General features: G+C 43.8%; 1 protein-coding gene across 1 annotated transcript in view; it reads right to left on the bottom strand.

Moving 5' to 3' along the window:
* Positions 1-5,309: 5,309 nt before the first annotated feature.
* The window catches only part of LOC308586919 (uncharacterized protein), a 282,149-nt gene continuing 272,347 nt past the window's right edge, over positions 5,310-15,111 (bottom strand). Inside the window, exon 5 of the mRNA XM_081194122.1 lies at positions 5,310-5,531. Coding sequence (XP_081050248.1) covers positions 5,465-5,531 — 67 coding nt within the window. The 3' untranslated portion in view covers positions 5,310-5,464. The remainder of the gene's footprint in view (positions 5,532-15,111) is intronic.

The raw sequence follows: 15,111 nt of genomic DNA on the forward strand, positions 1-15,111 counted from the left end.
CCTCTGTCTGGTTCCCTGTCTTGCAATGAGGGAACTGCCAGAAGGCCCTCGGCACTGGGTCTCAGTGTCCGGGCTGAACGATGGGGGTGGAGATGCTCCTTCAGGTATACTGGACCGAGGCCGTTTTGGGCTTTAAAGGTCAGCACCAACACTTTGAATTGTGCTTAGAAACGTACTGGGAGCCAATGCAGATCTCTCAGGACCGGTGTTATGTGATCCTGGCGGCCACTCCCAGTCACCAGTCTAGCTGCCATATTCTGGATTAATTGCAGTTTCTGGGTCACCTTCAAAGGTAGCCCCATGTAGAGCGCATTGCAGTAGTCCAAGCGGGAGATAACTAGAGCATGCACCACTTTGCCGAGACAGTCTGCAGGCAGGTAGGGTCTCAGCCTGTGTACCAGGTGGAGCTGGTAGACAGCTGCCCTGTTCACAGAATTAACCTGCACCTCCATGGACAGCTGTGAGTCCAAAATGACTCCCAGGCTGCGCACCTGGTCCTTCAGGGGCACAGTTACCCCATTCAGGACCAGGGAGTCCCCCCCACCCGCCTCCCCCTGTCCCCCCCAAAACTTCTGTCTTGTCAGGATTCAACCTCAATCTGTTAGCCGCCATCCATCCTCCAATGATTCTTCCAAGCATCTGAGAGTGGTGGACATGGTTCTCTTTCTCTCCCATTTCACCACCACAACAATGTTGCGAGGTAGGTCAGTGAGCTCTTATGGTTAAATAGGATGTGGGCCTCCTCGACCCTAGTCTGACACTCTAACCCCTAGGCCAAACTGACTGGAGTGTTGATGTGTGTCGAGATCTTTCCCCGGGATGGCCAACTTACTTAGTGGTTATAGGCATGTTGTAATGAATATGGCCCCATCTGTACTATGCATTCAAAGTATTATCATGCCACTTTGAACAGTCATGACTTCCTCCAAAGCATGCTGGGAATTGCAGCTTGTTTGCTTGCTGCTAAGAGTAGTTGGGAGACCCCTATTCCCTACAGGCAACTACAATCCCCAGAGTGGAATCACAGACAAACTCTCTTCCCAAGTAACTCTGGGAAACTGGAGCTCTTTGAGAGAAATAGGGGTCTTCCAGCAACTCTTTGTAGGTGTAACAAACAACGGGTCACAGAATTTATTTTGGCGGGAGCAGACCACGGCTGTTTGAAGTGGTTTGATACTGCTTTGCATGCCTAGTGCAGATTGCGTCTGCACCTTGGTAAATAAACTGCTGCACTTGTTTCATAAGGCATCACTGTGACACACAGACTATCGAACATGAAGGTGCAACACCTCAGACCCGCTGTTTACTAATCTGGCTTGTTTCCTTTCAGTAAGAGGAAGAGTGAACATGCAAATGGATTAGTTGGAGAAGAGCCTCATATTTTTCTATTCCAAGATGATTTCTGGGATGTTGTGTGTGTGTGTGTGTGTGTGTTGTTTTTTCCCTGGGAGGGGGGTGTTGTTAAAGATAGCAAACTTAGCATGTTGAGTGAAGGGTGTAAACAATATATTGGGGACTGTTAACGGGATGCAGTCATAACAAGCCATCCAAATTTCCATAAATAACACATCACCCATTTAACTACTAATTTATTATTCCAATTCTGATCTCCAAATTACTCAAAACGAGCTGCTTAAAACACACCCGTAAGATCTACTAATCTCAAGCAGCCTTCAAAGCCCTGCATCCAAATCAAATATATCAGCCTATTGTGGAGCAATCAGTTTGCTATTATAACAAAAAATTAGGGCAGGAAAAATAAACCTTTTGCAGTGAAATCAGCCGTATGAAGCGAAATTCCTTTTGAAAGTCCCCTGGAAAAATCACAGCCTGTACACCGAATTAGGCGAGTAAAACAGCAGGCAGTCATTAATGACTAGGGCCACTGTTTTGATTATGCCCTCGTAACATGTTAGAATTTGCAAGATGTATGGGTTGAAAGAAATTATAGATCCTGGAGAGAAAAGATACCTAAGCTTTCCTACCTAAAGGCTTAATGTAAGGGGGCTGCCAGATTTTGAATACAAGTGATTACGTGACAGACTCACTTAAAACCTTCCTGCATGCTTTAGCATCACGGTTCTTTTCTGGAAACAAAAAAACCCTTTGCAGGCTAATTATTTTGTATTCTTGGGTTAATTTCTCTCTCTCTCTCTCTTTTGAAAAAAAGAACACCGCCCTCTCAAACACTATATTTTTGGACTCTGAGTTGTCAAGTGGCTGGACAAAGCAGTGTTAAAAATTCAACGACTCTAATTACTAGCTGAGCAGTATAAAAACCTCTGAATAAATGTCAGTCGAGGAGATAAGCTCTTATCTTAATCTAATGGCTCCACAGACTTAATTTGTCAGGCCGGCCTGGTTGATGAAAAACAGGTTTCTATTCTCCAGCGTTTGCAGCAACATCTTTCCAAATCTTTGAAGTTGGATAGCAATACCGGCAGCAGCGGAGCCGTCTGGCAAAAATCTGGTGACCAAGCCAATTTAATTCCTATTGTCCTATTACACTAATTAATGTTGCTCTGCCTACACTGGTGCAAGGGAGACAAAAATGAAGCCAATTTATTTTTAGATTTGTTACATTCTGGGCTAATTGCTCTCACCCCATATTTCCTCCCCTCTGCAACGTGTTAATCATTTTGGGTCCCTTCTGGCATCCGAGAGGGGCAGGGTTTTAAAATTAAGGCCTCTTTAAGGAAGCACTTGGAGGGTTCAGGGCAATAAATTCCAGTTTCTTGAGAAAGTAAGGAACTCTGACTTGGGTGGGTTCCTTCTGAACACAAGGGATGTATGGGATACCCAGTGATGACTGTATCCTTTGAAACCTCTTTCTTAAAGGAGGTTTTAACATATTTAGAGCTTGAGGACAAACCAGTGTCAACAACAATTCATGCCAGGCAATTAACAAATGAAAAGAGCTGGCTTTTCAGTTAATGTTTTGTGTTGTTTCTTTGCTGTGCTGTTTTCACCAAATCAGCTGTGGTGCAGGGTAACTTCAAAGGATTGGTGTGAATATTACAGCACTCTGTATAAAACTGGAAAAAGACGACTTGCTTTTTTAAAAAAACAAAAACCCACCAGGGCCTTTTTCTGATGCTTTTGGGATTTCAAAAAGTGTGGTGTAGGATGGGGAGAGGAAATTATGCTAGTTCCATGGAAGAGGAAAACAGGGCTGCCTTTTTTTGGGGGGGGGGGGGAATTTATAATCTCTTCTTTTATGTCAGTGTAGCTGTGGAACTTTTAGTGGAATGATAACTGGCATAAAACCAGAGTAATGGAGTGGAGAATCAGACACATATTTTTTGTAATTAATGATGTGACCTCAAAACTGGAAAGCTACACTGGTCACATGTGTGAGAGCCTGGCAGCTGCCTATTCTTGGGAAAGAATAAGGCCGTTTGAAAGAACCAGCGAGATCATTGCGCTTCCTATTATTATGAATAATTGTCCTTGTTATGCTTTTTTAAAAATGTTTTTGTGATTGTCTTATTTGTTCCATTTTCTCACACCCTTCCTCTACAGAGCTCGGCTTATCGTTTGGGGGAAGTGAGGAAAGTAAGGTTATCCTGTGGGTTTCATGCTGAGCAGAGATTTTATGACACTTATCTGCAAAAGGCTTCACAATATTTTACATTTCCCTTTGTCCTCATAACAATCACCTATATAAATAAAAAAGGCAGTTCCCGGGTCCTGCCTCTGTGCTGCCTTCTAGCGCAGAAGTGAGAACACACTTCTCTCGCCACCCCCTGGGCCAAATCTGTATCTGCCCAACCCCTCCTGGGCCAGATTTGACAGGTGCCGGGTACCACCCACCTGTCAATCACCTGCTGCTACAATGACATCAGGTGACAAGCCTCTTTGAAGGCTGACTCTGGGAACACAAAGGGGTTTGCTTTGAAATCACTGCTAAAGATGGTTCCCTCCCTTCCATTTTAGCAGGGGTTGCAATACAAATTCCTTCCTGATCCTAAAGCAAAGCATTCTCCCACTGCCCATCAGCTGATCAGAACCAGTTGTTTCTCTCTGTTTCATCAGGGTTTGTTTTTTTGTTGTTGTTATGTACTGAGTTGAATAGGATCCAAAAGGCAGCACTCTGATTGGTCCTAGAATAGGGTCCAGATTGCAGCAATCTGACTGGACCACAGGAGCCACCCAATTCAGCTCCAGGTGGAAGTGAATCCGCAACCTGATTGGCCTACAGGTGAATCCCGGAATTAGCCAATCACGTGGGGCCCATTGTGTAAATAATGTATATAAAGCAGACATTCTGGGGGAACTTCCATTCCTCTTCACCACTATGAGCTGAATAAAGAGCATGAAATCCACTCTCGACTCCGAGTATATTTCAGGTTTAATGCAAATCCTTCCTTAAACTTGGGGCAAGGCACACTCCCACAGCCCATCAGTTGATCAGGGCCAAGTTGATGGATGATGGAAGCTCCTATCTTGTCATGTGAACAAGCCATAATAGGCTGGAATCAGATCCTGGTATTCTTGAGCCAACCTTGGTTACTTCTGCAATTGAATAGCTTTGCCCAAGGGCTTCCTCCAATCTGGAACAACCTGGGGTTGCAATTGGAGGAGAGAGAGAGAGAGAGAGAGAGAGAGAGAGAGAGAGAGGGCAGCTTTGAGCCGCCATTTTCAATTCCCCAGTGTCCTGGCAGCTTGTAGCCAGCCATTTCTTCTACCAAGGAAAGGCAGAGGAGCATGCACTGATGTAGAAGAGTTTGGATTTGATATCCCACTTTATCACTACCCGAAGGAGTCTCAAAGTGGCCAACATTCTCCTTTCCCTCCCTCCCCCACAACAAACACTCTGTGAGGTGAGTGGGGCTGAGAGACTTCAGAGAAGTGTGACTAGCCCAAGGTCACCCAGCAGCTGCATGTGGAGGAACGGGGACGTGAACCCGGTTCACGAGATTACGAGTCTACCCCTCTTAAACACTACACTACACTGGCTCATAGAAGCAGGTTCATGGAAGGGACTTTGTCAGGGCTTCCAATGGGGAAACAGCTGAGGAGGCAATCCCTGTTGGTTAACCAACAAACTATGTACAGCAGTGTCTGGGGCAGGGCTCCCATCACTATGTCCCTGTTCCCAATCTGCCTGTTTTCTCCCAGACAAGTCAAAAGAGCTTCCAACAATATTTGCAGGGCAAATATTGAAATATATGGCACTAGTGATTAGTGAAACAAATGGCTGGATCCAAGAGGATGGGATTTATTGGCAGATATAGGGAACACAGGCGTAGGGAAGCCTTTCTCAAACTGCAGGCTGCATTCCCTCAGGCAACTCTCCGGGGGTTGCAGGTCGGTGGTGGGTAGAACCAGAGCCAAACTAGGCCAAGTCAGATGTCAAAGTAGGCAGAGCAACAGATGTGACTCTGACCTTTCCGCAGTGAGCCAAATTCCAGGAAGCACATTCCAGTTCACTACATTCCAGCCACACCCAAGTCCGAGGTTTCTACACTAATTCCCACTCTGCATCTCTCCATCCTCCAGCCAGGTGACCAAGAGAACAGCCAAAGCAGCTGGGAAGAGAGAAGAGGTGTTCAGGGATTTTATAAGTTGCATATCCTTGTTTCTCACTTTGATCCTTTTATGTGAGTTGTATGTTTTGTGGTATTTTAGGCATTGGGACTCACCTTTATTTTGATTGATTATAGTTTAGTAATTCTTTATTATAACGGTTAAGTGTAAACTGTTTAATTATTATTTGCTGTCATTTAATTCCACTGTTTACTACAGTGGAACCTCAGGTTAAGAACTTAATTCATTCTGGAGGTCCGTTCTTAACCTGAAGACCACTTTAGCTAATGGGGCCTCCTGCTGCTGCCGCACCGCCGGAGCATGATTTCTGTTCTCATCCTGAAGCAAAGTTCTTAACCCGAGGTACTATTTCTGGGTTAGTGGAGTCTGTAACCTGAAGCGTATGTAACCTGAAATGTCTGTAACCCGAGGTACCACTGTATTAGATTCTAATGGATTATTGAGTATTGCTTTAAGTGATTACAAGTTGTTTATTTTAAAGCTATTGCGACTTTTTTGTATTGGATCAGATTGTTATTATTTATGTTTGATGTTTTATTATGGTATGTTTTTATATGTGTTTGAAGCTGCCCACAGTGGCTGGGGTCATCCCCAGCCAAATGGGTCATCCCAGCATGATGATGATGATGATGATGATGATGATGATGAAGAAGCAAGGACACATTCCAGCCTGGCAAAAGTGCTTGAGAGAGATCATGGAGGGCAGTCAAAAATGGTGCGACCTTCGGAGAGTCCTGAGGGCCAAACAGAAAAGCTTGGAGGGCCATACTTAGCCCCTGGACTAAGGTTGTGTCTCAACCAAGTGAAGGCTATTCTCAATGCTTTGAACATTCCCTTCCAGTCCTGTTTGCTTGGAACTCAGGATTCTGTCGAAACTAATATCTATCTATCTAAATACACACCTGAGTTTTATAAACTTGTTTTTCATTATGATGCTATCTTCGGACTCTCAGTAACTGAGGCTGCAATCCTAAGCAAATTTACCAGGGAGTAACATCCACTGACCACAGAAAGATTTACTTCCAGGTAAATACACGTAGGCTTGTGCAACGAATTGCACCATGAAAAGCTCATAATGGCACACCTTGGTCTTTTGTAGTTGCTGTTTTTAACCTTGGGACAGAAAAAAAGTACTGATTACTGCTCGCCAGTAATTTCATCAGCAGCTTAAAAGGACTAAGGTGGAAAGTAATTCAGAATCCATGCCCTGGGCATTTTTCGACCAAATATTTCACTAAATGATTTATGTTGATTTAAGTTAGGGCCATCAATTGGGGTGGGATTTTCCAAGAAGACTCCTGGCTACACATTCTCCCTATTACCTGTCAGGTTTCTAAATCCTAGGACGTTTGGCATGCCATTGAAAAGAAAATGAACACATTAAAGTAAAAATTTCAAAGGCGCATTTGAATCCCTTCTCCTCCATGAAATCCCAAATATTGATCCAATCAAATAAATCTCATTTCCATGATCCCATTCTGAGAGGGAATCTTCAAGCTGCTTATTATTTCTGTGGTTTGTCATATGATTCTGCCTGAACAAAAAGAGCAACGCAAGCCAGGGAGTTTAAAAAATAAATAAATAAATAAGGCTGTCAAAAGTCGAAATTCACAGATAATTTTCACTGACCAGGCAACACTGATAGACATTGGTTTGGTTTAGATGTAGCACTAAATCAGGGCAGGGAAACCTGTGGCCGTCTAGCTGTTGCTACAACTCCCATCATCTCTGACCATTGACTTAGAACATCTAAGACTCCCCATCCTTTTGCTAATCTATGATTTGATGTTATAAAAACGAAGCTAGTCTAGGAAGTTCTCCCCTCTGCTCCTCTGAAGTGGCTGTGACGAGGTCAGAAACCTTCACTTCATCTCGTTAATTTTCCAATACAAAATGAAGCAGCAGAACGATAGGCCGATGCAGTCAAATAATAATTTAGCTCCATCAGCCACTGTAAGGGGTTGGTTTGCACGAACCATAGTTTAGATTGCCCTCAGGATTGGATGATGCAACAAAGGACAATTAAACAGCAAAAGTGAAAGGGCTTTGGCTGTGCTGGGAGAGAAGCAAGGGAGAGGACTGCGTGAGCCTGGGGGTCGGGGTGAACATAGATGAGCCTCGTTCTCATAGTGCTGAACTGCACTGGAGCCAGACCTTCTGGCAAATCATTTTCAAACAGTGTAGAGCTTTCTCTTAATTCGTATGGTCAGCGTCTTCCTGTGTGCACACGGCGTATTTGTGCACACATGCAACTACATCTTAGTGCACTAATGCACTGATGTATATTGCTTGCGTTAGCTTTAAATGTTCTTTACCATAAAACTTAATGGTTTTGATGCTGCATACCTAAAAGGAAGCGTTTGTCATTCCCGCTATAAATGTTTGTGCTCAACCGTCTTAATTCACTGTGTCAGATAAGAGGAAATCATGTTAGCATATATTTATGATTTATCGCTCCTATCTAAGCACCGGAGAGGTTGAGAGTGTAGTTCTTCTTTTTAATCTAACAGGAATAGTCAGGTAAAAGCTACGCTGATCAGGCTCTTTGCTTGGGAGGAATAAGATGTGCAGGTGATTCCCTGACCTCTAACGTTAGTGTAGGCGTATTCCAGCTGATCCACCTCTGCAGAGGGCATTTGCAGGCTTTGCTTTCTTTCTGTCCTTGCATGCCAGTAGAAGCCTTGATTACACAAGGCAGAAAAAAGGCCAAGAATTAAATATATGTCCAAGATAATCAAGGATGGACTAAATATTCCAAGCGGTGCAAGCATTCCATGGATTTTTAAAAATAAAAGTTGGCTGCATGACTTGGATGTTTTCTAATTCTTTTATAACCATGCACCAGAATATATATGTATATATATTGGACCAGTCCAGCGTTATTCATTTTACAATGCCAGTATACAACGCTTGTTGTTCTGTATATAAAATTGAGCCCTGCTGATGTTAGATACCAGACCCTCCAAGTGTTCCTATTTTCCAGGGACAGTCCTGGATTTACAGAAACCATCCTGATATCTGATTTGATCCTGGAATGTCCCACTTTTCCTTAGGATGCCCCTATTTTCATTGGAGAAATGTTGGAGGGGACATCCCTGTTTTCACACACACACACACACACACACACACACACACACACACACACACACACGGTTCTATATTACTAATCAGTAATATAGAATTAACTCAGTACTGTTTTGTGATCTTTCATCTGACACCGAAGATTCAGATTCTGATATTATTATTATTATTTATATTTATGAGATACCATTGTATAATAAAAATTTTCTTTAAGGTTAATGCTTGTGGTTTATTGAAGTATATTTAACCAATTCCTGAGCATCTAATGATATCTCGTGACCCAGATCTCTATTTCAATGAAGCTGATATTTCACACACACACACACACACACACACAGTTCTATATTACTGATTAGTAATAAACTCAGTACTGTTTTGTGATCTTTCGTCTGACACCGAAGATTCAGATTCTGATATTATTATTTCTCGAACAGGTTGAAATCCAGCAATTAAGAGCAGTATGATTTTGAATCCTTTGCACTTGTTATACATAACTTAAGCTTGTTTGCAGTGTGGGGAGTTGTGATCCATCTGAAGTCAAGTGCTTCAGGCTGCAATCCTATATATACTTATCTGAACTCCATAGGGTTTACTTCTGGGCTGACAAGCCTAGGATTGTACTGTCAAAGTTTCATTGATTTCATCTGGTGAGTTAAGCTTATGCTCAGATCTCCCCCACTGAAATCATTATAATAACGATTACTGCAGAAGTAATATAATTAATAAGAGGAGTTAATAATAGCAATATGTAATTACTGTAGGAGTGATATACCCAAATATTCAATATTTGTTCTCTATAACTTAGCTTTATAGTCTAAACAAGGAAGTGGTAGAGGGGAGGGCAGAATAAAAGTAAGAAAAATAGGTTAAGCTTCACAGGGTATAGAAGAAATAAGGTGTGGTACTCAGCTAAGTGTTGCCAGAGTAAGCCCAATGAAATTAATTGACCTATCTTAGCCATGTCCATTAATTTCAATGGATCTACTCTGAGTAAAAGTTAGCTAACCCATTGTCATCAAAATTCCCTTGTGGGCATATTACCTAAAATGACGTAAATAAAGTGATACCTTGGTTTATGAACAGCTTAGTTTATGAACAAATTGGATTAAGAATGCTGCAAACCCGGAGGTAGGTGTTTTGGTTTGTGAACCTTGCCTTGGAAGCAAGGAATGGATTAAGTTCATAAACCAAGGTACCACTGTATGTAAATTGTTAACACAATACAATAGAACCTCTGCTTACGACCGCCTCTACTTGGGTCCGATCCAAGTTGCAACCGCGGCAAACCCGGAAGTAAATACCAGGTTTGCTACAACTCGTGCACACGCAGAAGCAGCTTCTGCCATCTGCACATGCGCAGAAGCGCGCTGCTGCCCAATGCGCCTGTGCACAACGGTGCATCTACCAGCAACCCGGATCAACTTACGGACAGCACTCCAGAACTGATTATGTCTGTAAGTAGAGGTTCCACTGTAGCATCATTTAATCAACGGTATCCTACATGGTGTAGTCAGGCAACCCCTGATATGCGAATGTTCTGCAAGTTGTTGACATATTTACATTATCATCAAATGATATGTCTACAAGTGAAATTTTGGTGGCAGTTTGGCATAATAAGGTTTCAACCGGGGTTTACCAAACTTTTGCGGGCTCATGGGCACATTTGCAAACCAGAGAAACCATCATGGGCACTGCCCATAAACAACCAAGCACATACCACAATCTCTAGGTAGGTTGAGAGCACCGGCGTGTGGTGAAATTCTCTGTAGGGGAACAGTTGGGGCCCTTGAGAGGGCGATTTGAGGAGGAGGGGACATTGTGCTTGTGAGCATCATGCACTGAGGGCCTTCTCGGTAGTGGCACCCACCCTGTGAAACACCCTCCCATTGGATGTCAAGGAAATAAACAACTATCTGACTTTCAGAAGACATCTAAAGGCAGCCCTGTTTTGGGAAGTTTTCCATGTTTGATGTTTTATTGTGCTTTTAATTCTGTTGTGAGCTGCCCCGAGTGGCTGGGGAAACCCAGTCAGATGGGCGGGGTATAAATAAATTATTATTATTATTATTATTATTATTATTATTATTATTATTATTATTATTATTATTATTATTATTATTTATGCCTCCCTCCCCAAACCAGGAAGAAGCTTCCCCGGCTTTGGAAAGGAGGCGTCAGGGCAGCATTTAGGGGACTAGCCTAGTCCCCCCAGTTCACTGACTGCATACCACTGGTTGGGAGAGAATCCTGTCTGAAATCTGGGAAAGCCAATCAATGTAGACAACACTTAAAGACATGCTCTGACTCAGTATAGGTCAGCCACCCACGTTCATATCTATTCTGGACTCCTTTGGTAGTCAGCATCTATTGGCTACTACAGAAGCCTTGTGTGAGGTTAGGGATCACTGAAGACTCTGAAGGAAGGCATCTATGGTCGCCATGTTGTCTTAAAGAATAAATGATACAATAAAAATGGAGGCAGCAGAAGCTCTAAGTGGCCCTTAGACTCAACAACCAGGGCAGGCAGATGGCATATACCGTACTGTATTGGTGGACTGACCCACCAAATGCCTGTTGGTTGACAAGTTAGGATGCTGGATCCTTGAGCAATACTCCTTGGGTGATAAAGAGTGTGTGTGCAGGATCCTTTGACACAGCTCAGTCGCGCCTAACACACCCCTGAACACACACTCGTGCTTTGTACACCCAGCACACGTTAGCAGAGACTGTGGGGATTTTGGGTACAACAAAGAGCGCCACAGAAGCTTGAAGTGTTGGCGTGCCTTGAAACAACATCGCAAGAGAATGCTTGGATAAGGGGAAGGAGACAACCGCTCTTTGCTGACTCTTGGGATTCCAGTAGAATGACTTGGTAGGGGGTTCCTAGATTTGCTTGAACTGGCTCTGTGGGCCTTCTTGCCGGGATCAAAGAAACTGCGAATACTTGTGGTCTTTTCAATGTTTTAAACTCTCTTTCTCTCCCCCTCTCTTTCTTTCTTGCATTGGGGAGAGCGAGCGAGTGGCTTTGTGTGCCGGCTGTTTAAAAACATACTTCAAAAGAAACTTGAATCAGTACATGCCTGTGCTATATACAAATTAAAATAATTGATTTTTGGCAGCCCTTTTGAGAGAGATATATAAATTAAGAGGGATCACATTTCCAATCCATTGCTCCGGATTGCATGTTGATTTCGAACCGCCGCTCCCTCACAAAGCTGGAAGTTTGCCACCAAACCGAAGGGAGCTGCTTGCTTTCATTTAATTCGACCTCCTCCTGTCATGGCAACTCCTCCCTGAACTATCACAGTTCCAACCTGTTGGGCCTTGGCTTGGGTCCAACGCTGCACCCTTCCCTTCCACCCCTTCCCGTCTGCTTTGAGAAACTTGCACAGAGCCATCAAATGAATCTGCACCACATCCCAGAGAGGAGCATTGCTTTGTGGGATTCCTGTTCCCTCTTCTTTTCTCTCCCCTCACCGGTGGAGCATGTCACCCAGTAAAGCAGAGCAACTCTCTGGCCTACACAGTGCCCATTCCGTGACGGATGGCACCGGGTCCCACACTATCTGTGCTGACCTAAAAATAGCTCTCAATTAACATTGCATTTCAAGAATTGGAAAATTTCCCAGAAGTCCATTCTCTCTCTCTCTCTCCCTTTCTCCCCCCCTTCTGTTTCATTACATTTTGCAGTAATAATACACAAGCCTGTAGAAAACATGACGGGTAATGAAAAATGTAATTAATATAAGCAGTGTAAAGCATGTTTTTTTTCCCTCCCTCTGTTGTCCTTGCAGAAAATTGCTGCTTTAAACCGAGCAGGATGTGGAAATGCATAAAGCAAACACTGATATGCTCTGGTTTGTAAATATCTTATGCAAAACCGTGAAGGCAACTGCTGTTTATTTTTTGACTCTCTGTCACAAATTCTTTTCGGAAAGTTGTTTCTGGGTTGTTGCCTTTGTGTTCCGCATCTCCCCCTCCCTCCCGGTCCAAATGTTGTCACCTTGGTAATTATTATGCCCTTTTCATACTATGGTTTTCACAATCAGGGGTGCAGGATTCAAGTCTTCTACCTTGTCCTCTTCCCACAACCACCTTAACTTCTTAGCCAGAAAAGATATTTAGGCTGCAATCCTATACCTCCTTGCCTGGGAGTAAGCCATGTTGAATGCAGTCAGACTTACTTCTGAGTAGACATGCCTAGAAGCACTCTGTTAGTCACACCCTTTAGAAGACGAAGAAGAAGAAGAAGAAGAAGAAGAAGAAGAAGAAGAAGAAGAAGAAGAAGAAGAAGAAGAAGAAGAAGAGTAGTTTGGATTTGATATCCCGCTTTATCACTACCCGAAGGAGTCTCAAAACGGCTAACATTCTCCTTTCCCTTCCTCCCCCACAACAAACATTTTGTGAGGTGAGTGAGGCTGAGAGACTTCAGAGAAGTGTGACTGGCCCAAGGTCACCCAGTAGCTGCATGTGGAGGAGCGGAGACGTGAACCCGGTTCACCAGATTACGAATCTACTGCTCTTAATCATTACACCACACTAGAAGATTTGCTGGAACTATTTTTTAAATTGTATTTTTATTGCTTATAATCCTTGGCCATGATTAAAATAACCACTGAACTAGGGACTTCCTTCCTTCCTTCCTTCCTTCCTTCCTTCCTTCCTTCCTTCCTTCCTTCCTTCCTTCCTAAAAGGAATGTCTCCAAGACTCCTAAATAACCTACAGCAAAGGGAAAAAAATTCCAAGAGCAGTTTACTGTATGGGCAGCAGCTGTGTTTGTGTGTGCTGCTGCTGTTGTTCAAAGTGAAACCAAAAAGGTTTAACACTAGTTAAACATTTGGGCTAGCACAAATCCCTTGTACGAGCTTAAGCAGCTCTTTGAATCCAGCCTCTTATACTGAAATTGTCAAAAACAACCCTGTGGGTTAGGCCATTGCTATGAGGGAGTGAAAAAAACTCCACTCAATATTTCTGAGTTGGATTATAGTGAACACCTGCCCTTTATCTTATGGGAGAATTTATGGAAGAAATAGCTACAAGGAGGATCATTCTGGTCGCTCATCATAGCTGGCTCAAGTGGAACCATCCTAAAATGGGCAAACATCTGATGCTGCCATAAGGTGAATCGAATTGCTGACCCATCTAGTTTGGCATTGCCCACACTGAATGTTGCTGGCTCTTCAGGGTTTCAGATAGGGTCTTTCACAGCCCTACCTGGAGATGTCAGGGATTGCACCAGGGTAAAAGGTAAAGTTAAAGGACTCCTGGACATTTAAGTCCAGTCAAGGGGTTGCAACGCTCATCTCACTTTCAGGCCGAGGGAGCTGGTGTTTGTCCACAGACAGCTTTCTGGGTGATGTTGCCAGCATGACTAAACTGCTTCTGGTGCAACGGGACACCATGACGGAAACCAGAGTGCACAGAAATGCTGTTTACCTTCCCTATACAGTGGTACCTATTTATCTACTTGCACTGGTGTGCTTTCAAACTGCTAGGTTGGCAGGAGCTGGGACAGAGCAAAGGGAGCTCACCCCATTGCACGGATTCGAACTGCCAACCTTCTGATCGGCAAGACCAAGAGGCTCAGCGCTTTAGACCACTCCAGGGACCATTTGTAAGCAAAGCATATGCTTTGCCCTTGAGCTGTGGCTCTTCCCTAGACCAGGTGGGACAAAATCATCTCTGGAAGGCCTGACCCTTTACCCAAGACACCTTCCAAATGTTGTGGAGCATTCTTGGCACAGTCTTCCTTTGAGAAGGGTGACATGCTGAGCATGCCTAAAGTGAAACAGAACAGGAGCTTTGCATGGGAACATTGCTTTGTGCCATGCTTTGCTCTCTTCTCAAACCACAGGAGAGTTATCAGAGTTGAAATGATGCTGCGGGAGCCTTGTTAAGGCCCTATGGCAAGCTTTGCACATGGAGTCAAAATAGAGCCAAAGTTGATATGGTAAATGCCAACACCCCTTAGACCGTTCCTCTTGGGTCTAGTCCTTGCGGCATGAAGAGAGATCAGTCTGAAGGTCACCGCATCTCCCCACCGTAACGATACAGCATTTCAAGCCCATCTTCTACGGCCAGCCGAGAAATTGCTCGTGGTTTATTATTTTCTCCTTCTTCACCCCTTCTCTCCCTCCCCCTTCCTTTCCCTGCAGCTGAGATACTGCGTTTGTTATTGTTTATTTTCTGCCTTGTTCCTGGTTCTAAAGGTTTCCCTTCTGCCCTCAGTTCTCTGTGAACTTTTCCCATACCACATGGGGCAGCTTGATGCCCTCTGATCCAATGTGGGTTCCCTTGCGGAGGCCGGTTTCCCCAGCTGAAGCAGCCGAGCCTCTCTCCTGTGGCATTCTGCACAGCCATTTGGAGTCCCAGATGTAGGAAATGAAATAATCCACGCTCATACAGTCATGAAAGTGCCCATCTGGCACACAGGAACATCACGCAGTGGAGTCACACAAGCGTGAGCTCACTTTTGTTAT

The sequence above is a fragment of the Podarcis bocagei genome, assembly GCF_964188305.1.
Source record: "Podarcis bocagei genome assembly, chromosome: 5".
NCBI lineage: Eukaryota > Metazoa > Chordata > Lepidosauria > Squamata > Lacertidae > Podarcis > Podarcis bocagei.